We start from the raw sequence: 23,686 nt of genomic DNA, 5'->3' as shown, positions 1-23,686 counted from the left end.
TTGTCACTTGGTCAAATTCGGTGGACGCTGACAACGTGACATTTTTCAATCCTGCTAGTTGGTTTTTTTGTAAATACCATTCCACTTGTCCTACTTCATGTAATTCTAATATTTTGATTATATAATGTTACACTTTCATAACATAATGACATTAAAAAAGTAACATTATAATTGGAGAAATAAAAAATGACTGAGATGGCATATCTCAACTCGTAGATTACGATCTCAGATCTGAAATAAGATTACATCTCATATTACAATCTTAGATTTCATATTACATCTCATATCTAACAAGATGAAGATGAAGAAGAATAAAAATAAAAATAAGAATAAGAAGCAGCAACATAAGAAAAATAAAGAAGATGATGATGGAGGTGCGACGACGATAAAGGTGTGACAAAAGTAGTGATGGAGATGGAGGCAGACGGTGACGGTGCTGGAGATAGAGGGGGCGTGTCTTAGATATAGATAAATATGATATTATATAATTTTAATTTTTAAAAGAGGAATTTATGTGGAAAACATGAACTTATATGGAAAAGAAAATTTTAGTTAGAGCTATTTGTGCAACATTTGTCAACGGTATTTATATTAGATCAATCCTTCTAAATGTCCTAACAAATTTTATCCCAAGCCATCCCAATCCTATGTCACATAGGATTCCACATCAACATTTGTCTCTATAATAATACCCACTCTCTTTTAAGGCAATATAATTACCTTTTTATTATTGACTGGTTTGTGGACTATTTTTTTCTCTAGCTTATATTTTCCTATTCTGAAAATTAAATTGTTTTTAAAAGCAAATGTAATCACAAGTCTGTATGACAAAAAAACAATGTAATAATATGTTTATGTGACAAAAAACAATGTAATTGTAGGTCTGTACGACAAAAAAACAATGTAATCATAAGTCTATATAAAAAAGACAATGTGCGTAAAACTAAAGAATATGAGAGAGAAGATGAAAGTGTGAGAAAATTGACAGATAAAAGAGATTATTTGATTTTGAAATTTTCAAAAATAAGGAAGTAGGAATATTTGAATTTCAAATGTGTCATGTCAACATTGTATTCCATGTCATTATGCTATGTGGCAACGCCACCTAGCCAAACCAACTAAATCACTTAGGTCTAGTTTGGTAAAACTTTTTGAAAATAGCAGATATACTAATAGAAATGGTGGTAGCAGAAATGCTGGACAATTTTAGTAGCAGATATGCTGCTTGAATGCTAGATAGGTGTTTGATTGAACTTTTGCTGTTAACATTTGGGTTATGTAGCATATTGCGACAAATTACGTGCAGGGGTATTTTGTGTATTAGTTGTATATGTTGTATCCAAACATACAAATTAATTCATAAAATTAATATAATGAATTTAATTAAATTCAAGATAATAATAAATTATAAATAAATAAATAAATTATTAATTTAAATAAATTGAATTTATTTATTTAATGGAGTAGATGTTCCGGCGCAGCTTCCCCTTTCAGTACGAGCAAGACGGTGATAGAGGTGAGAAACTCGAGTCTCGAAACTTTAGGGCAAGTTAGGATATATTTGGCATATTAGTAATTGATTGGGGATAAAATAGGAAAAAGCTGGTTAAAATTTGTGAAATTGAACAAAGGCCTAGCATTTTATAACTAGTAGAAATGCTCCCAAAAAACCTATTGGAATATGAGCCATGAAATTGTTGTTTGGATGACATGTAGCATTTATACTAACAAGTAGTATAAATGCTGTCAAAAATTGTCATCCAAACTGGGCCTTAGTCTTTTTTGTTTGAACAAACACACTATTTGAATATGATTTAGTCTTTTTTGTTTGAACAAACACATTATTTGAATATCTTGTATTATAATACCATTACATGAGTCATTGGTTGAGTGACAATGACTTTACATGTCCCTGACTTCACATTATGAATTCTAATCTCACCTCCTAAAAAAAAAAAATGAGATCTAAAAATAAAAATTCTCTTATAACATCTATACACATTTATTTATGTACGTGTGCGTATATATATATATATATATATGCACATTTATTTAATATGTATATCATAATAAATATATATGTAATAATTTAAATATTTTTACATGTATGTATCGTATTTTCCCTTCTATGCTTCTTTGTATTTCTCATAACTGATTGTTTATTTGTTCAATTATTTTTGTTAGGTGAAAACTTAAGAATGTATGATTGATTGTGAAATTTTCAATAAAGCCATATTATTAGTATATTTCAATAATATTGTGAGCATACTAAAATATGAAATATTTTTGATTATTATTTATATTAAACAAATACGTATAATAATATATTATTTTAAATTCAGTTCAAACCCAGTTTGAATCTTGATTAAATCATGAATTAAAGAATTTTTCAATTTGATAACCGGTCGGATTTTGTTCGGAACTACCAAATAGTCAAATACAGAAATACTTGGGTCTTTGTCATTTTGGTATTAGATTTACGGTTTTGAAAATAAAAGAAAATAAACAATTGAAATATCAAGATTCGGAAGAAACGACTCGACTCACTGAAACTCGACAGAGCCCAAGCTCGTAGTGTCGTTTTGGCAATGGCAGCAACGGAGGGAGAGGAAGAAGAATCTCCACGTTTTGCTCCGATGATCTCGTTCGATAGAGATCGACACGTTACTTTCCTGGAGATGATGTACCAGCTACTACCCCGACCTTATCAGACGCAAGAGATCAACCGCCTCACGCTCGCCTACTTCGTCATCTCTGGCCTCCATTTACTCGATGCCCTTGATCGAGTAATCTCTATACTTTTGTCTATATTTATTCCAATAATGCTTTCGACAGATCAAATGAGTGAACTTGGTTGGTTTCCCAGAAAATCTCAAAAAAATGAGAAAACAGACTACATGTATTATGTTGTTTTCCCCCTAAACATGTAAAATTAACCAAATTAGGCAATTGGCCAGCTTAGTAACTGAACTACTGAAAGAACAATAGTAAATTAGAGAGCTTTTGATCTGGTTATGTTTTGGTGTGTGGGCGCTTATTTTTTCTTTGGATCATATAAAGGAAGGATCTTTTGCCTGCCTGTCTTTCAGATTGACAAGATTGTTGTTGCTAATTGGGTTCTATCGTTCCAAGCTCACCCAAGGAATAAAGATGAAATAAACAATGGTATGGGCTTGCATAATAAATATGACTGATATTATTGTTCATTCTTTACTGCAAAGGAGGCACATTGACCCATTTTCTTTTTGATATTCTGCTCCCTGCCCTTATGGGCTTACCAGTGGAGGAGAAAATGGTTGTCTAATGAGTTGTTGGCTTTCCTACAGGTCAATTTTATGGGTTCCATGGTTCCATAACATCTCAATTTCCTCCAGATGACAATGGGGTACAACAGTTTCTTATTCATGTCTGTGCTGTTTTCTGTTTCAGTTTTGCTCATCTTGAGCCAGTGATGGTATCTGTGATATAAATGGCAGTTCCTTTTCCTGTTATTAACCTTTGTGATGCCTTATCTGATTCTAGGTTTTGGTGCACAATTGTGGTCACCTGGCAAGCACATACTGTGCCCTAGCCATACTTAAGATTGTTGGTTATGATTTCTCTGGTATTGAGTCGGAAATTATATTAACATCAATGAAGAATCTTCAGCACCCTGATGGAAGGTTTGGCTTACTGTTACTTTACAATTACTAATTCTTTCTCAATCTTTCTGCTCACTGCATTGTCAAAAAATATGCATAACTACTGCTCCCCCCTAACTTCCACCCTTTTGAATTTATTTGGTGTTGAGACATAGGATATGCGATTTTAATTGAATTTGAAGACTTGAAGTGTTGATTTTACTTGCCTTTTGGGCAATGTTATCAACTGACTGTGATACACAACAGAGTGTAGCCTTTCTCCTTCCTTAAGCCATTAAAAATTCCAATCTCGGTCTCTGCTCAGTCTCTGCTCAATTCCAAGAGACATTGCAATTTAGGGTGGCGGCCCCTTTCTTATGTCATATTTTCTCAAGCATATTGTTTGTATAGGCTATGAAAGTTTTTGTTTGCTGTTACCCTCCCAATGGCGATGGATCCTATAACCCCCAAATCTCAGTTAATGTAAATATCAGATGTTAGATTGCTTGGCGATGCCAAAAGACATTACAAAATAGTGAAATACCAACCGATAGAATTGGCTGTGACCTTCAGTATGCACGTGAACATATTGTATGTATAGCTGGTGAAGCTTAAGTCTGCAGTTGCAACCCTCATGTTGTCATACAGCTCCCTGCAAGAAAGAGTTCGGGGCGTGGTCGGGTGGAGGAATTTTGTATAAACCTTATACAAAATGCTTATTCAGCATTATTTCACTTGCATGAAGCTGAAATTTCTTACATTTTCTTGTTGTGTTCAGTTTCATGCCCATTCATATTGGTGCAGAGAAGGATCTTCGATTTGTATACTGTGCTGGTAAGGAACAAAGTAGCTATAGATGTATCGGGAAGCTGTTTAAGCTTATATACCATTTAATTTCACTTTAGCTAATTGACATATCAGCTGCAATCTGTTCTATGCTGGAGGATTGGACTGGTATGGACAGGGAGAAAACGAAGATCTATATCTTGAATTGCCAGGTCTGTAAAGGGTAGTTTTCTCAAATATACTTTGGCATCTGATCTAATGTTCTTGCGATACTCTGTACAATTTCAATTTACATTTACTCTTCTTTTTCAGTCATATGATGGAGGATTTGGCTTGATTCCTGGTTCAGAATCTCATGGTGAGTTGAAGCAGATTTTATATGATTGTTGGTCTTGATTCTTTAGATTCGTGCATTTAGACGGTGAAAGTTGATGTTGCAACCTTATCAATACTATTATGCTTTAGTAGTGACACTTAAGATAACTATACATGGGAAGTGGATTATGACTCAAGTGATGTTTGCTTGCTTTTTCTATATATTTTTGTATTTTCCTTCCAGTTTCCATGCATTTGAGTACCATGTATGCTGATGTTAATTTTTGGTGTTACCATTTTGCGTATCATTACATAAGGATATATATACATACCACTGCTCCCGTCCAGAAATTATGTTACTTGTCATAGTTTCATCGATTTCTTATCTGCATTCTGCGATATTTACGGATTTACCTACATTTTTCATCTTAGTGGCTCAGGTGGTGCAACTTACTGTGCTGTTGCATCTCTGCGATTAATGGGATATCTTGAAGACAACCTTCTGTCTAAAGTTACACAATCGTCCATCATAGATGTTCCGATGCTGCTGGACTGGTGCTTGCAGGTCAGTTTATCTCTGTGAACCTCTCTCTCTCTCTCTCTTTTGGGAGGGAAACAGGTCCTTTGAGCATTACTACTCTTTAAAGCTACAGCTTTTTGAGTGTAAAGGTCATTAAAACCAAAGATACTGTGGGATTTAGGCTTCTTAATTTAGAGGCATATAATGTCGCAGATATTGGTAGTCTAGTTATTTTTTCTTTTTGCCTTGGTACTTATATAGCCAGTGTTTCTTTTCTTTTCTTTTTTGCTGCAGAGACAAGCAAGCGATGGTGGATTTCAAGGTAGACCCAATAAGCCTAGTGATACTTGTTATGCATTTTGGTAAGTAAAAGTGCACGATGTTGTATGAGAGAAGCTAGATTTACCATGTTCTGACAAGCACAATTTGCTTTTGTAGGGTCTGGGCAGTTCTTAAGATGTTAGGAGGCCACAGATTCATTGATAGCAGAGCTCTGCATGGATTTTTACTGACTTGTCAGTCTAAGGTGCCGCTGCTTCTCCTTTCTGACTTTTTTAGGTTCTTTCAATTGTGGTATTCCACTATTCCTCGTTTATTGATCAAATGCATCACCTATCATTCATTGATCAACTACATAATATTCCATTTTATCACAGTCGTGGCTTAAAAATGATGGAAGTAATGAATTCTACTTCATAATAATGGAAACTGGATGCTGAAATCGTGCCATTTGAAGCTCTCCAACTTCAAAAACTGTTTTGATAATTAAACCTGGAAATCGTAACCTGCTGATCGGATTATGAAATGATATTCGATCAGCAAAAGTATCAATAAACAAGTAAGATGATTAGTGGGAGGAAAGAATAAAATGTCTGATTCCTTATATTTATGTTCGATCAAAACGAATTAAATGCAAGAGAAATTAGAAACTGTGAACCAGTTAAGAGTCATATACTTGTAGAATATTTGAGCATGCGTGTAATATGATTAGATGTGATTATCCTTGCATTGACTTGATGGTTATTTAGTTGCTCATATTTGTTACTTCACCAGTATGGTGGATTCAGTAAATTCCCTGGAGAGCTGCCTGATCTATACCATTCCTACTATGGATATACTGCATTCAGCATCATGGAAGAACCTGGCCTCAAACCACTCTGTGTTGAACTGGGAATAACAGATCTTTCTGTTTTGGGAATCTAATTGATTATTCTTTATCTTATTGGCATTCAGAGGATTGTTTCTGGTCCAATTCAAAACTGTATCATGTTGATTATTTCATGTATCGAAGGGTATATATCAGATCATAAGCTGCATTTTGTGACCACAATATAAGCATCTTTCTTTATGAGCTATACATTGCTGATGTTTCTTTTCTTCACATAATGTGCAAGTCGGACCATTTCTTCTGTCTCTTTTTCAAATTATAAATGTTGGTTGATCGTATATTCCTTTATAGTTCTATGATTCAAAGTATCATTTCCTATTTGATCCCTTTGAATTACATATTCAAAGTTGCGATCGGATCCATTCATTGAAAGAATCGATTCAATACATTTCTTTTGTACCCGTACATGTTATATTGGATTTGAATAAGATTTCGGATCAATCTATATTGATAAACTGCCTCCATTATGTTGTCGCTAGCAAATACCGCACCTTTTGCTTTTGGATCTGCTAAATCTTAAAAGCATATATTGTTTCATGGGCAGTGACAGTAAGATCTTCATTCCTTCTCCAGTTTCTTCCCCCTTGGTCTTCTCTTCTTCAAAAGATTTGTTGCTTGCTGCACTGCTGATATTCATATTTTCATTTTGCATTATGTTTGTTCTCAATGTTGAACATAATGATGATGCTTGACAGAACATAGAACTATACTGGACAGCTTAAGAGACATGGAGATTGAATAAAACAAAACCCCACTAGTCCCCCACTAAGCACCATGTCCACCTTTCAACAGCATTTTGCAGAGGATGTTGTCTCCCTCCCCAAACTCTTTTTTGATTAGCAAAACCTCCCAAACAATACAATCCTCTCAAAAAGTAAAGGAAAAACTAGTAATTAAAGCAAAATTAAGCAAAACCCACTTCAGTTTTGTTGGTCATATAGCTATAGTGAAAAGTTGAAATGGATGTTGTTGGTGGTGATGAATTGAGAGGAAGCATCTGTGAAGTGCCATTTGAGTACTGTTGTGGTAGTTGGTGATGGTGGTGTTTAAGCTGTCTCTCTTTGCTTCTATCAACAAGGATTGTGATGAAAGAACTATCTTCCTCTTCCTTGAAAAACTTTGAACCAGAGAGAATTTGCTCATCATTTTGAGAAAACCCATCGTGATTATTCACTTTCTTCTCAGCTTCTTCAATCATTTTTTTCTTTTACAGTTTCTCCTCTGCATCCTGCAAGAACAAGAACTTGAACTTGGGAGTGGGGTGATGACCTTATTCTGTTGAATTCTGCATCAATGGATGATTCAAAGAGAGGATTGAATCCCTTACATGAGAAGTCCAAAGGAGTAAGAGGAGATGTGCAAAATGATGGAGAAGCAAGAGGAGTAAGATAAGACTTGAACAAAAAATCCTTTTTTGATTTTAAATTGTGAATCTGTGCTTCTTCTTCCTGGACAAAAGTGTCTGCGACTCTCATAGAAGAACCCTGTTCTTGAGGCTTCAAAGCTGTGTGGCACAATGAAGATGGTTTTCTCCAACAGAACATAAACAGAAGCTACTTTGCCGGACTCCACCATAAAAGGTAGTAGAGTTCAGCAACAAGAGCCAAAAACAGAGACACCCAAAAACTAAACAACTCAAACCAAGTCCTACACTAATAAATAATAATATAAACTATTAAAGTGAATGGAATCTCCAACGACAGTCATTTATATCATTGCTTAATTTGTATCTTATGATAATTATAGAGCAATTATTTGTCTTATAAGTGGGATTTAGATAAGTAAAATATATTTTTTAATCTTTGAGGAATAAACAAACAACAATAAAAAAAAAAAGTACATAAAATAATTATTTTTTACATTTAAAATAGAGATTGAAATGCCCTTTTTTAACTTTCTTTGGTTGCTTTATTACGGTTTGGTGCAAAAGCAAAATCATATGAAGGTAGTATTTATATTCGAAAATGATATAGAGCCCAACATACGTGGCAACCCAACCCAGCCCAAATCTACATGGCGTCTAAGTGGCATGTCTATGTCATTGTCAAGGTGTAAAAAATTTTAAATTCAAAAATTTCTCTCTCTCTTATTAAACCCTTCCGTCCCCACACATTCACTCTCTCTCTCATATCCTTCTCTCTTTCTCTCTCTTTTTCTCTCTCCGTCAGAAGAACAACGCTTAGTCTATGTTGGTCCACAACGACGACGAGATCTAGGTGGTCCGTTCCCTTTCAACGGACGCTCGACGAGAAGGAGGAGTCATGGGTTGGAATAAGACGATCGTGGGTTAGGATGAAGGAGTTGATGATCGTGGGTTGAGGTCTGGTCTATGGAAGTGGTGTCCGGGCATAGAGATCAGGTGGGCATAGCACTTTCTGCTCTAGTAAAGAGGAAAGAACCATAACTTTCCTATCTGTGGTCCAGCAGTTTAATATTGAAGTTCATTACTTGGTACACATGCTTTTAATTGTTTATTTCCTTATCTTGGATTTTGATGAATGTAATTGCTACGTGAGGATTTTATTGTGGAGCTTGAGTAGGATTCAATTCGATTCTTGTGTACGTATTGTTTGATCTTTTGTAGTTTCTAGTTAGCCTCTTTTGCAGTTATTCCATTTATTAAATCAATGGAATAGGGCAATGCCATTGATTTAAATTAATGAAATTGGGGTTTTCCATTGATAAAATCAATGGAATAACGAATTTGGTCTCAGTTTGTATATAATTTATTGTTTTAAAAAATAATTAAATCACTTCATGGATGAATAAATCATTATGGTTCAGTGTTTTAATCTCAACTCCATTATTTTAACCAACTACAAATATCTTTTAATATCTCATTTTAATGGAATTGAATCTCAAAAAGGTCAATTCTATATTCTATATTGTTATCCTAAACCCTAGAATTTCTTCATGAATGCATAAAACACAATTGTTCAGAATTGAAACTTCAATTCCATTATTTTATTCCATAATTTTTTTTTTGAAAGTACACTCCATGATCCATCATTTTTTAAAGCACAATTCAGAATTCATTCCTTTGTCCAGATTCCATTATTTTTTAAAAACACTATTCAGAATTCATTGTTTTTCAATATTGAATCTGTTGTTTCTGTAATTCCATTGGAAAAAAATAATGGAATTAAGAATGACCCGGTAAAATCTATCAACAATGGATCTTGTTGGAAAGAACTTTATGCACCGATTCCAAATATGTAATTTTTTTCTAAATATAAAATTTATTTTGAGAGTTAAAATATTTTGAAATCTTGTTTAAGGGAGAAAAAAAAAACAATGATGTATGTTAACGTGTAGTCTTAAATAAATGGGGATATTTTTGTCAAAAAAATCAAATTTCAAATTTGCCATGTCATATGATGAGTCAACATGCCATATAGACTTGGGCTACATTGGGTCACCAAAAATTGGGCCAACTATCACTACTGATTTATATTTGTAGGCAGTCTATGAAGACCAAAAAAGACGCCTCATTTGACCACAAACTACACAAATATCCACTGTCCCCGTGAACTAACGTCATCTCTATTTGGGTGACGGCAGTTATCTCTTGCCTACTTCACTTGAGTAAAATACAAGGTTGTAAAAACCGATCGGTTATTGAACCGGAAAATTTACTAGTTTATGATCAATCGGGATTAGATCGGGTTGAAACCAAAATAATATAATCAATTATAAATATATATTTATTAAATATAAATAATAATTACAAAAAATTTTATATTTCATAATACTCATGATAATATAGAAATGCTTGAACAAATATACTAATGCAAATTTTGCTATTGGTCTCTGGAGGAAAATTGTATATGATATTAAGTGTAGCTATCATTCACATTCCACAAGGAAATCGAAGAAATGTCTTCATAGAAATATGCATAGTACAAAAAAATAATAATATGTCTATTCATTTTTCTTTATGCACATTTGATAAAAGAATTATTTGATTATTACAACAAATTTTAATAAATTCAATATTTGAAACACGTGTGTGTATATATATATATATGGTTTATACACTTAATATATATATATATATATATATATATATATATATATATATATATATCCTTAGTATATATCTACTTTATATTCAAGTATTGTCCTCTTTGAAACAAAAAAAATACCGTAGCTTAGTTGATTAATATGAGGTTGTAAATTCAAATCCCCATTATAGCAAAAAAATTCTAATTTACTCAAAGAACTGGCAAGTCCAAATTGATAGATACATCTGATTTAACCGAGAATCGATCAATTCGCTCAAAAAACTATCGGTTCTTAAATTAGCATTTTAAAAGACATAAACCTGATTGAACTGAGCGTCGATTCACGATCGAATCGACCGGTCCGATTTTAATAACCTGGTAAAATATTATTTTAGCCACTTAAAAATGAGTGTTTGCTATTAGATCACTGATAATAATTTTTTTTTTCAATTTCATCACTAAATGTTTCAATTAAATAGATCACTCCGCTCAATTGTGGTCAAATTGTTGTCGAGATTCACTCACCTATTATGTTTTTGCCGTTGGAGTTGATGATGTGAAATTTTGCTGATGTGTAAAGTTTTTGTTCGTGATATTTTTTGAATTCTCACAATTATATGAACATAAAGCACAACGTTTTGGGTTGATGTTTGTTCACAAATAAGCCACTCATTGTTATGTTAATTATAGTTTCATCAATTTTATTCGATTGAATGACGTTGCTTCACACAACATCGTTCATCAAAACTTGAATGACGCTATCCGGAGCAGCGTCATTAAGCCAAAAAAAAAAAGTGAATGACATTGGTGGCAATAGCGTCATTCTTAAAAACAAGTACCAAATGACGTTACATCTAGTAGCTTCAAATGCTATTTCTCTAATTAATTTTCAAATCTGTTATATGTCTAGCTAAATATTAAAATAGAGTTGTAATAAAACAAATATTAAAATAGTTATTCTAAAAAAGACTCCAATTGGGCTGAAGTGATATATTTGTCTAAAATTAAAACATTCAAGTAATTAAATTGAAAAAATTTTATTGTCAGGGAGCTAATCGTAAATATTGACCGAAACAGTAATTTACTCGGCTTCACTGTCCGTCTCCCTAACAAGATTCCGTTACCTTTTTTTGTCTCTCCTTCTCTCTCTCCTCTGAAAATGGGGATCCTTCGTGCAAGTTATGATTTCGTTGGAATCGAAGCCTCTTCTTTTAGGTAATTTTCGAATCTGTTGTTGATTTTTATTTTTCGTCCATATTTTTTGTTTAATTTTTCTGGGCTAGGGTTTTTTTCTAGGTAATTGATTTGGATACTTTTCCTGCTACGAATTGGAGGACTTTTGATAGATTCTAGGGCTTCTTGAATCGTTCTCTGTTATTGTTTATATGTTTGGTCGGTGAGAAAGTGTGAGAGAACGATAAAAACTGAACTTGAAATGTTGAATATGCATGATTAGGGATTGGAGAACAATTGAAAGGAAAAATAAAGAGTAAGAAATCGAATACTTTTTTGGTCAACTGAGCTTAATGCCAATTATGGTCTTGTGAAGGTGAGCTTTTTAAATTCTTGAAAGTCAAAACTCAGTGAAACAGATGGGGAAGCATGATTTCTTGCTGTTTTTCATTTTGTTTCTTCTCCTCGCAAGCTTTCTTTTGCTTTTCCAGTAATTGTTGTGTTTATATGCACATATGTGACATTTTCAATGATGTAGAAGAATAACCTTTTCGTCTGGATGATCTTTTTTATTTGTTACCTTGTTATTTCAGGTCGATGACATTTTGGTGGTGGTAGTATTTTACTTGGCTATGCTGCTTGATGCGTGATGATACTTGGTGAATTTCTACAAGGGTCCTTTTGTAGGTTTGAATCATGAAGATATCTATGAGTTGTCTCTTTGGTTTTGTTGATTGATATGTCATCGGCAAAATTGTCCGGTTTGCCCGGTTTATGCTTTACTCGTGAAGGTGCTTGTGATGTGATTGTTGGGATTGGAAGTTACTTACACCCAGAACCTAGAAAGTAGGAACATCGGAAGGGAGGAGAAAACATGGGGGAGGCCGTCCTCACAACTTTGACCATAGAAAATTATCCTCCATCCACGTTTTTGTCAATGGATTCAGGTTCTTTATCACATGATGAATTGGAGAGAGAGATGAACCGATCAGCCGTCTTTTCTCAGCCCCCTGATATTAATCTCCCATTCTCATCTGAGCCTAGCCCACCTCCCCTGACTTGGAATGACCCCTGTGATATCTTGGTTACTGGCCTTGGGACTCAGATATATGAGGCTGAGGCAGTTGTTAACATCCCAAAAGTTGCCCGAAAGTGTGCCAAGCGGATTGATAGCATGTGGGGTGCTTGGTTCTTCTTTAGTTTCTACTTCAAGCCTGTTTTAAATGACAAGTCCAAGAATAAAATAACTAGGGACAGCAATGTTGTGTCTGGGTATGAGAAATCGGACTTGCAGCTTGATGCTTTCTTGGTTCAGCATGATATGGAGAACCTGTACATGTGGGTTTTCAAGGAACGGCCTGACAATGCACTGGGTAAGATGCAGCTTAGGAGTTACATGAATGGGCATTCACGCCAAGGTGAGCGCCCATTTCCATTCAGTGTGGACAAGGGTTTTGTCCGTTCTCATAGGATGCAGAGGAAGCACTACAGGGGTCTTTCGAACCCTCAGTGTGTTCACGGGATTGAAGTTGTTCGGTCACCCAACCTCATGAATATTGATGAGGAGGAAAAGAAAAGGTGGATGGAACTCACAGGGAGGGATATAAACTTCAGTATCCCGCAAGAAGCTAGTGATTTTGGATCGTGGAGGAATCTTTCAAACGCTGAATTTGATGTTGAGCGGCCAACCCTCCCATTAAGGAGTGGCATTCATCAGCACGCAAGAAAATTGCTGAATGGTACTGGTTTGAATTTATCAACTCCATCATCAGACCATAGCAGTGGTGATGGAATGGATCATTCCCTCGTCTCCAACAAACGAAAGAAGAATTCCTGTGCACATGGTAATGATGATGAATGTTTGCCTAATCTGCATTCTGACAGAGGTCTGGACATGAAAATCCACCCAGTCGAACCAGCTTGGGTAAATGAGTTTAGTGGCATAATGAAGAGTGTTTGTGGGCCTGTTACTGCAGCAAAAACTATATATGAAGATGATGAAGGGTTCTTAATTATTGTTAGCTTACCCTTTGTGGATATACATAGGGTGAAAGTTACTTGGAGGAACACTGACACAAATGGAATTGTAAAGATATCTTGCGTTAGTACAGCCTGTGTGCCTTTTATTAAGAGACATGATAGGACATTTAAGCTAACAGATCCAGCACCGGAGCACTGCCCTCCAGGGGAATTTGTGAGGGAGATTCCCCTTCCAAACCGCATTCCAGAAGATGCAAAACTCGAAGCATATGGGGATGAGACAGGAACAATGCTTGAGATTATTGTGCCCAAACTTCGTGTTGGACCAGAAGAACATGAGGTCCGTGTATGCTTCCGCAATTCTCCATGGAGTGAAAGAACATTGCTTACCTGAAGGATGCATTGGTTTGAAGATGTGAGTTTGGTTGGTGTTTCATTGTTTTCTAACATGATTCAGCAAAGAAAATTATTGAAATTATATTGCATTTTTTCTGCATTAGTTACATTTTTTTTTTCATACTTTATACTTCTTATTTATATTTCAACCTGTGGGTAGTAATTTCTTCCATTATTTTTTCTCTGCTGGCATCTTGCTCTTTTCTATTGATCTCTGTTTTTTTCCCCTTGATCGCCTCTGACATTTTCCTCATAATTAGGCTCAGCAGCAAGTGGTAGTCCTGTGCTTAGGATTGAGTCGCTGAAATTAAAGTAATGACATTTCACTGTAAATTTGTTGAACAAATTTGTGTATTGGCTTTAAGAATCATATGAAGGTTTACTTTTGCTTTTCTCATTCATTGTTATATTCTATCAACTTCAAAGTAGATGTCATCAGCTGTGTTATGCTGATATGTAATAGATGGATCCCCATTGACAGGTTAGTTGTGTTCTCAATGTGCTTTTGATGTTTTAGAATGGGCAATGCTTAGACTCCCTGAAATTTGATTTACTTGCGAAGACACCCTAAATTACCTCTTGTTTCTTAAGTTTGAAAAGGGTCTGCTGGGATTTTTTTTTTGTTAGGAATCTAAATCTTGGATAACCGGCCGGCAAGTACCTTTTATTTTCAAAGATATTCTTGTGGATGAGACCATTATTGGTATCACGTAGACAAAATTCGACTCTATGCCACCAACCATGCATCTTTTTCTTTCACCGCACAAGTTGTGATTTATTTACCCTACTTTGTTCATTAGTGTGTGGCTATTTGTTTGGAAGTGCAAGGAAAGTCATTGCAAACCATCAGCTACTGAACTCTCTTCTTCCTGATACACTCCGGTAAAATGGGGGACATAAATTGTGGGTCTCAAGCATATTTTTCGTAATTAATAAACAAATGGAAAAATGACTCCCCGGTTAGGCGGGTAGTCCTCAAATCTTATGAAGGTACCATCTATGTGTTTCTGAGGCTGCAAATACAAGATTAGCCACCTGCATCAATCCGTTCAAAACATGAATAAAGGGACGCCAGGAGTATATAGACATAAAGAACATTTGTTTGGCGAAGATGGTTCAGATAAATTTACCACAAAGCCAAGAAGAAGTAGCCATATAGTGAAGTCTCTGCCCACCACTCGCAACCGGTAGGCCTGAATATAATACCTGCGCATAAGTAGAGAGTATTAAGTCGATCACCAATGGTGTTAAATGTATTTCTAGTAATGCAAAGATATTGGGCATGACAGCATATGTGAAAGAGGGAGAGGGAATTACAATTTCAGCCTAGTAGTGAGGACTTGAGACTATCTCAAACCAATCGCCACGCGGAATTAAATATTCATCGCTTTGTTCTCTACGTTTTCGCAGTGAGCCCTGTAACAAGTCATAAAATTTGAATTAGTAACAAAAAGTTATGCAGGTTTAATATTATACCATCAAACTTATTCCATAATGTTGACAAATCTATATACAATACTCGAAAGCTGAAAGGTTTAGAGCTAATAAATCGTGCCATGTAATGGTAGCCGATAAGAAAAATATTTATTATCAAATGAAAAATATAAATTTATGTGATTTGTACGGTAGTCATACTAACTTTAATAACTATTATATCTACATTGAAAAATTAATTTTATATATAGTATTTGTTAAAACCTAAAATTTATACGGACTCCCGACTAGTAAAGATTGAAACTTATGAGTTCTTTGTAAAGTTCAGATGAGGCACTTGTATTGCAAAGGGGAAAGGGACACTTAGTAAGCCATATACATTATTTTTTATGATGACATACACTCAATAACAAGCAACTGGTTAACTAAGGCATATGCAGAATCGTTCCAGATTCTGTTCTCCTGCATGCACTATAATATATAAACTTCAGCTAGATGAAAAATAAAATTTGATCAGTTATAGAAGCAGCTTTCAGTGAAAATCATCCACTTGAAGTCATCCATTTTTGTGTGCTGAGATGTTCCGAGGCACAGGATGCAGCAAAATTCCTATCATTAGAACTAACTAGCAACCTGTGGCAGATTAACACCAAGATGTCCTCTTAAATGTTAGCAGAAGACACAAAATGGACATGTTGGACAAGTTCCAACTTCCATATTCAGTTGCCCAAGCATGCATGAATGTTAATAACAAAATGCTTACAGACACGAATATGAATAAACCATAACAACTCCTGTACTACACGCTAATTTTCCCCTGAAACATGTCCATGTGCATATACAAGCAGTACAGAGAAAGGATATTGGGAAGAACAGGGTGAATTGCTTAGTTCACACAAATGATAAAAACACCATCAAAGTGTCAGAGACCTACCAAAATTGCGTGACATCGCCATTGATGGACCCAGCCCCAAGCAAACAAACCAGCACCAACCCACTGGCGCCATCCAAGGTTTGCAAGAGGTCTCAAATATCCCCACCAATCAAACTCCATAAATGACACTCCCTGGCTTGCAAATTTCGACACTGCAAACTTATCAAGTGTGAAGTTAAGAGCCTCCAGTACAGAACAGGTGCAGAGTGACAGGGGAGCAGCTGTATTGTAACTACAAATAAGGAACCAAAAAGAAGAAAATTTAAAATACAAAAAAACCAACAAAAAAATTCATATAGCTATGCAAATGAGAAAAATATACAACCATTAGTGTCTATAGTAAAATAATGTTATATCCCTCAAATGGTAGATGAGGCTCAGATGCCCAATTAACTTAAGTCCCTAAAACTGCCGGACAAGAAACTAATGAGCGTCACACGGTTCGAAGGAAGTCTTCTTTTTTTTTTGGTTAGCCCTTTGTTTAGCATCACTTAGAGTATTGATTGTTAAAGCCATTTAGTAGGCCTTCATTGTGATGTTTTATCAAGAAATCTGCTTTACGCATTGCTAGAACAATAAATAAATCAGCGATTTAAAAAATGAGAATTGCATGGTCAAGTACCAACAGTTTATCCCAAATTTCCAGAAGGTTGGATAATCATGAAATTTTTTGTAACATCTTAAATAGAAGAAAATGCATAAGATGCTTGTGAATTGTCCCATAGGCATCTTATAACTCATGCATATGGAACTTCAAATAAGGAAATATTGACAATGCCTAGCCTTAGGCATCTTTAACATTTGACAGCATCATGTCTTTCACAGCACCGTTGTGAAAATCAATCACGTAATACCCAGGCACCAACAAAGCATTGAAATGATGTAACAAACACAATCAATTAACACTCAACTGAATGCATGAGCATGATATAAACATGACATACTCATTAAAACAATTAGCTTGTTAGTTATATTCAACTAACAAGAAAGATAAAAACATGGGCATTCATCTTAATTCATGAGCATGTTAAAAAAGACAGAATTATCTTCATTCCTCTGGAAACCCCAGGGTTTAAAACATTAGCAAGTGAAGTGACTTACTTTTGCCTTCACTTTGACATCCTACCAGCAAAAACACTGATTAAAACAATTGAAGTATATTCACCTTATTCACCAAAATATCAAATGTTCACACAAGAGGAGAAATGTCTTACACACTTTGGTCTGTAGTTACCTGCCTTTTATACAATGTTTTCTATTTGATTTTCTGTGGTAGAATCAATTTAATTCAAGAGCCTAATCACCACAATCTATCACAATAGATTAAGATTAACCCCTCAACAACAAAACTGAAAACCTTGTAACACAAAAAAGAGAGGCTATAATATGAATGTGGAAACTCACAAGATCCCCGTGAGATAGCCAAAAATGTGCATGCTTGCTGAACTGCTGTATTTAAAGACAAAGTGTCTCATAGAGGCGCCTCAAAACCTGTATTTCCATCAGTAGAAGCAAAAACACAGTTACCCAAACCTTGTACCTTTCGTCTGCACTGTCTACCCGAGACTTATAGAGAGAAGAGATATTCGATAACCCAGTCAAGTGACCCGCAGCCGTGGACAAGCTCAGTGAATCAGAGCCCAAAGGCGCCACTTGACTTGCATAATACCAAGTTGTGACCAATAACAATGTCGTCCACACCACACCCAGTAAGTAAAAATGCAGGAAGAATCTCTGAGGAACACTTAGCTTCTACACAACAATCAAAAATAATATAAAATTAACTTCTGATTTCTCAATTTCAGGCTCTTTATTGACTGTAAATCACTTGATTTTTGGCTTACATGGTATGAAGATTGCATGATCTTGCCCCTCTTAGTGAATTCTAATACGAGTTCGTGAAGAGGTTTAAGACGAGATGAAGGGAATGAAGCAACTAACAATTCATAAATTCCGGAGATCCACGCCGCTCTCAATGACCAAGTGAGCCCAATCTCCATGCTTTCTATAGACAGACCTCGAACAAGCCTTATGATGTCCATCAACCACTCCTCTGTGTTTGTGTGTGCAGGGGATTAGGTTTCTTGTTGCATTGGAAGCTTGAGTCCCCGTGAACCAAGAAACGTACAAAAAGAGAAGTGGTTGCTCCCCCGCAGTCGGCCTTTCACGGGGCTCACGATGGCGCTGTGGAAATATATGATTGATAGTTGATGAACCTTATTTGCACCCCTATTTTTGTTAAGTACACCCCATTCTAAATAAACCCCAGCTCAAATTAAAACAATTATGAGTTCACCCCATTTTCTCAGTTTTTCAAAATTTACAACCTACACCCCATGCACAACAATTACAAAAACAGAGTATATATACAAAAACATATACAAAATGAAATCATAATCACGTAAACAAAATCATTTCAATAATTCAGATCAAAACCTACACAAAATCAATGTTATTCAGACCAGTCCTATACATAATGAAGGAGGAAGTTATATAAATCCTAAACAAAATGAACATAGTCTTCATATCAGTCCTAAACAAAATGAACATAATCTTCATATCAGTCCTAAACATCAGTCCTAAACAAAATGAACATAGAAGTCATATCAGTCCTAAACAAAATCAGTTGAGACATTGCCCTCAATCAATCTATCAACTCCACAGTCGCTATGTTACTTGGTTTACACCCAGAAAGTGTCTTGAATTTTTCGATCCTAGAAGAAAACATTTTTGGCCAACCTCTGGCATTGGATTGATGATGATCTGTCCACATCTTTGAAACAGGAGGTATGGGACTATTTTCTGCTAACTCAAGTCTGATGAAGTGGGAGTCATTTATATACCCGAATACCATGATCCCTTGCTTATAATCCAGTGGCAGTGGGTCCCTGAGGGGGAAAAATGTGAGGCACTGTTCTTGTGAAATTAGTGCAACAACAACTTTATAACAGGTAGCTACCACATTTCCCATATAAGGCATGATCATCCAATTCTTTCTATCTGCCATAGTGGAAAAACACTCAACACTGGATAACAGCTCAAATGTGCTTGAGAAAGGAGCTAATACCTTGTCATATTGACATTCATTCATCCGAAGCTCATTTGCAAGATCTCTCCGAGCTATTTTCCAACCATCGTCACCCCAATCATAGAACGATGCGACAACTCTGAACCCACAGTGGCCATCTCCAGGGACATCAAAAATTTTGAAAATGTAGAACGATGCGACAACAGCATGCTCAAATGCTGAAGGATCACGCTTGGTTGATTTTTCATCAGCTTGAGATGCTTTCAACCCCTTCTGCCCCTTCTTCCTCCCCCTCACATTCACCTTAGGTTTTGGCTCTAATATAGAAGTGCTGCTTGCCTTGCCTAGTGACTGGAGCTGTCTTTTTATTTCTAGCTTTTGAGGCACAGTAGCAAGCGCAAATGTCCTCCACACCATCTCCATCTCAGTATCAATCTTCACTTCATCTTTAGGGTCTTGACTGAATGGTTGGATGCACAACTGTCTCCAATATGGATGTATGTCACTAAGTGGGATGGCCTTACCTTCGTTTCTGTAAATTGTAAGCATATGACCACATGGCAGACCAAAACATTGAGAATTTGCATGGAGACAGTTATCAACACTAACTCCTTCACTCCCAATAGAAGAACATTCAGTTTCAATCTTCTCCAAGGCAGCAGTAGATACCACATTCACCAATTCCTTGTAGAAAGGTATCCTGAATCGAATTGGCACTCTAGTTAGACTGTCTTCAAATGAGGCCTTTATATCAACAACTTGACCTTGAAGTAACAAGTTAATCTTGCTAAAAGACTGGACAAATCCACCAACCGAGTTAGACAGGTACTTCTTAAGCTTAGAATGGCTGCTCTCAACTCTATTTGTTGTTGTGTTCCCAAGATGAAAAAACTGATCAACCCAGGCAGCCACAAAGTATGACCTGTATTTACTCAACCATGAATCATTGACATAAGCCAGGGCTTTAGGATGAGCTTTAAACTTGTTTTGCATGTCATTCACTGCCTTATCAAAATCTGCCAATGTTTTGGAATGCATGACAGTGCTCCAGCAGCTCATAAAGTCATCAAACTCAGCTTTAATTTTGAATAAACCAACACAGTTGCTAAGAACATTCTTAGATACATGTACTCGACATAGCATATTCTTTGCATTTGGAAAAACAGTCTTCAATGCATTCATCAATGCAATCTCTCTATCACATATGAAAACACCTGCCAATACTGTCTCAAACAAGTCTTTGAAGCAATTCAAAGCCCACACATAATTTTCTTCTTTCTCTGCACTCATATAGCAAAAACAAACAGAGAATGTCTTCTTTGTAGAAGTAACTCCAACAATTTGCAGCAAAGGTAGCCTATATTTGTTGGTCTTGTATGTGCAGTCTAACATAAAAACAGAAGGAAATGCTCTGGCCAGTTGAATTGAAGTAGAGTTACACCAAAACAAGTCTTGTAATACCTCAGTTTCTGGTTCATAACGATGTCTTGTAACATACCCATTCTCAGTTAATAACGTGAACAACTGTTGCATATGTGACTTACCAGCAGTCTCAGCAAGCCTTAGAGCAGTTCTGGCATTGTAGACTGTCTTGATTGTTGTTGCATTTGTAGGATCCTTCAGCTTTAGGTGATTCAATATTTCTCTTGCCTTCACCCCTGACCTACTTAGCCTCTCAACAGTGTCCTTCTCTTCTGCAGTTAGTCTACCTACATATGAATGCCCTTCAAAAGCTTTGACCAAAGCATGGTTGTGCTTCCCATTAATAACAACCAACCCCCATGTCCCAGTTGATGCATCTGTTACTTGAGCTTTCAGAGAAAAGGGGCATTGGCATTTCTTTGTTGCTGATTTTCTCTTCTTTGGAACACCTTTTGCCCTGTATCCACCACCCCTCTCACACCCAAATAAAATCCTAGGAGTTCTCTTCTGATTGTTCAAGTCCGATCGTTTGACAACCACAACTACTCCATGCCTACGGCCACATCTCCTAACATACGAAAGAACATCCTCTTTATTGTGAAATTCCTACACAATCCATAAACCAACCATCAACAATACTTTAAATAACCTCTAAACTACCAGAAAATTCCTACATTTATCAACAAGAAACTGGGTTATAGTTCATACCATTTCTGTTCGAAAAAATTGGGTTGTGTCTGCTTCAACCATCAAAGGAGAATGCGACTCAACAACGTCGCCCTGTGAAAGCACATGCAATGGTGATCAACCCAGTCAAAGGAGATATATCTGTTCGAAAAAAACCCTAGCTTTTGGTCGCGGTTGGGTTAGGGTTAAACTTATCAGTTCTTCATCTTCACCAAAGTTAGGTTCTTCGTCGAACGAGGCTTCATCATCTTCCATCGCGGCCTCGTAATCCATATCATCGTCTTCGACTTTTCCCATTGGAAAGAATGGCGATCGAACAGAGAGAATCGCGTGATTTGAGTGAGAGAGAGAGTCGGTTGCAGAACACAGAGATGAGTGAAATGAAGGAGAACGATAGAAATGGGAGGGAAATGGTAGGGTCAATAGGGGGTGTGAAGAGATGAGTGTTTTTTGCGAGTTTTGGGGTGTACTTAGCAAAAGTGGGGGTGCAAATAAGGTTCATCTTGATAGTTATATATAATGACTAGGACTATTTAGACTCACGAGTTACTAAGTGCAGCCTAATTTTTCGTCAAAAAACCCACTCTCAAAATACCTCAGAATCCCTACCATTTTTCAATCCTAACTATGTTTCTTCCTCCCTGAAACCGATACCCAATTTGGTGAGCAAGATTCGTCAGACGCCAACGACATACTCCATCTGATGTTCTTAATCACCACCGCCACTGAAGGTCCATCACCATCGCTACTGAAGCTTGCAACTGTATCACTACTGATTTTTTTCTTTTATTACAAGCTAGGCAAAGTCCATATCCCGTCCCCACAAATCAACCCAGATGCCTTGGCCTTATTGATCTTCTCTCACACAAACAATATCAAGCTTCCAACAACCATAGTTGATGTAGGTGACTGCCGTTGCTTCCATCTAAACTCTGTTGTTGTTGTTGGTGTTGGAAATGGTGGAGGCGATGGTGTGAGGTGCTATCATGGCAGCCATGATGTTAATCAGCTCAAAATCGCCGCCTTCTTTATGAACCCTAAAGTTTTCAGCTTTAGCCCCAAATCCATCATTATTACTCCATCTGTTCAATCAAAACTAAAAAAAAGTTGTGTGTCTTTTGGGATAGAGGTCCTTCATTGTTCAAATTTGTGATCAACTCTCTTTAGTTTCATCAAGTCACCCTTTGATCATGCTCTGTTTTTCTTCTAAACCTGGTTTCAATGTCTACAATCGAGTTTTGGGGTGCACTATGTGTTTTTACTCTAAAATAGAAAAGGGGGTATACTACCGAATGCTATATTTTTGACTGGAGTATAATAAGATTGGAGTGTATTTAGTTATTTTTAGGGTGCATATAATGTTGATCTAAATAATGTACCGGTCATGAATAGCTAATCATAGTGAGCAAACTATACGACGTCGATGTCAGCTTTCTGGGTCATTGAGTGACCTCTGTTTTAAGTTTTTATTCTTTGACTGATGGGTTTGGGGAAAAAATCTTAGATTTTCAGTGACCAAAATAATAGTTTATTCCTTACCTTTCTCTAAATAAGAATGCGAAGAAATGTCAATATCATATGCACAACATTTGGTTTACATTTGAATGGAGCGAGGTGCATGTGATATATCAAGTGAGAATTATCTTGTTCATTGTCAAATTGAGAATGAGCATGAAAATTATAAAAGTACAATTATCAAAGAACTTTAGTAAAATAGTTATTGATAAATTGTCTCTTTTCGATAAAAGTCCATTCATCAAAACCACGGGATAAGGAATTCCCACACTCATTCTCCCATCAATATGTTAACCAAATCCCTCTCATTCGTCCTTAAAATGTCAACCAAATGTCCCGAAGTAAGGAACTTCCACATCTAGATCTAGTTCTCCTTCTTACAAATACAACACCGTTAGGAAAATTTTAGATATTAACTGACACCTTTATCAAAATTCAGATAGATGAAGATGATCGATATTCATCTACACCTTTAATGCTACTCCATCAAATTGCACGCGACCCATGGAAATGAACCAAAGCCAGTCAGGCTCTCTTTAACATACTCTTCCATCTCTTGAATAATTTGTTGTTTATCCATTAATGGATTGTGGTTTTCTTCGTATATGAGTTGATGAACAAAATCAAACTCGATTTGCAATTAAGTAAATACTAAAAGTATGACAAAAACATATATATTACCAACGTAAAATCAACGATTGATA

The 23,686-nt window shown here is 36.0% G+C and overlaps 3 protein-coding genes and 2 pseudogenes across 3 annotated transcripts; 2 read left to right on the top strand and 3 right to left on the bottom strand.

Annotated features, from left to right (window-relative positions):
* Nucleotides 1–2,504: 2,504 nt before the first annotated feature.
* LOC120005331 (geranylgeranyl transferase type-1 subunit beta-like) lies at nt 2,505–6,622 on the top strand. The gene is made up of 11 exons (XM_038854915.1): nt 2,505–2,786; nt 3,090–3,165; nt 3,327–3,385; nt 3,523–3,662; nt 4,399–4,454; nt 4,542–4,618; nt 4,719–4,764; nt 5,162–5,286; nt 5,536–5,603; nt 5,680–5,767; nt 6,295–6,622. Exons 1-11 carry the CDS (start codon nt 2,589–2,591, stop codon nt 6,442–6,444), a joined length of 1,083 nt encoding a protein of 360 aa, XP_038710843.1. The 5' UTR covers nt 2,505–2,588; the 3' UTR covers nt 6,445–6,622.
* A 553-nt stretch (nt 6,623–7,175) lies between these two features.
* LOC120005934 lies at nt 7,176–9,950 on the bottom strand (annotated as a pseudogene).
* A 1,562-nt stretch (nt 9,951–11,512) lies between these two features.
* On the top strand, nt 11,513–14,359 carry LOC120005486. The gene is made up of 2 exons (XM_038855122.1): nt 11,513–11,628; nt 12,180–14,359. The coding sequence occupies exon 2, from the start codon at nt 12,461–12,463 to the stop codon at nt 13,958–13,960; it is 1,500 nt and encodes a 499-aa protein (XP_038711050.1). The 5' UTR covers nt 11,513–11,628; nt 12,180–12,460; the 3' UTR covers nt 13,961–14,359.
* Nucleotides 14,360–14,600: 241 nt separating this feature from the next.
* Nucleotides 14,601–18,533, bottom strand: LOC120005487 (annotated as a pseudogene).
* Nucleotides 18,534–18,974: 441 nt separating this feature from the next.
* Nucleotides 18,975–21,764, bottom strand: LOC120005933 (PKS-NRPS hybrid synthetase CHGG_01239-like). Its single transcript, XM_038855815.1, has 3 exons — nt 21,624–21,764; nt 21,489–21,560; nt 18,975–21,386 (listed from the first exon to the last, which is right to left on the bottom strand). Exons 1-3 carry the CDS (start codon nt 21,762–21,764, stop codon nt 18,975–18,977), a joined length of 2,625 nt encoding a protein of 874 aa, XP_038711743.1.
* Between the last annotated feature and the right edge of the window lie 1,922 nt (nt 21,765–23,686).

Source organism: Tripterygium wilfordii, chromosome 9 (assembly GCF_013401445.1).
Source record: "Tripterygium wilfordii isolate XIE 37 chromosome 9, ASM1340144v1, whole genome shotgun sequence".
Lineage (NCBI taxonomy): Eukaryota > Viridiplantae > Streptophyta > Magnoliopsida > Celastrales > Celastraceae > Tripterygium > Tripterygium wilfordii.
Note: the sequence above shows the minus strand (reverse complement) of the source record. Positions and strands in the feature narration are given on the sequence as shown.

Coding starts and splice junctions, on each gene's coding strand:
- LOC120005331 (XM_038854915.1), top strand. CDS start 2,589: ATGGCAGCAACGGAGGGAGAGGAAGAAGAATCTCCACGTTTTGCTCCG. Junction 3,386..3,522: donor TTCCTCCAGATGACAATGGG/GTACAACAGTTT, acceptor ATCTGATTCTAG/GTTTTGGTGCACAATTGTGG. Junction 5,768..6,294: donor TACTGACTTGTCAGTCTAAG/GTGCCGCTGCTT, acceptor TTACTTCACCAG/TATGGTGGATTCAGTAAATT.
- LOC120005486 (XM_038855122.1), top strand. CDS start 12,461: ATGGGGGAGGCCGTCCTCACAACTTTGACCATAGAAAATTATCCTCCA.
- LOC120005933 (XM_038855815.1), bottom strand. CDS start 21,764: ATGGGAAAAGTCGAAGACGATGATATGGATTACGAGGCCGCGATGGAA. Junction 21,561..21,623: donor AACCGCGACCAAAAGCTAGG/GTTTTTTTCGAA, acceptor GTGCTTTCACAG/GGCGACGTTGTTGAGTCGCA. Junction 21,387..21,488: donor AATTTTTTCGAACAGAAATG/GTATGAACTATA, acceptor TGGATTGTGTAG/GAATTTCACAATAAAGAGGA.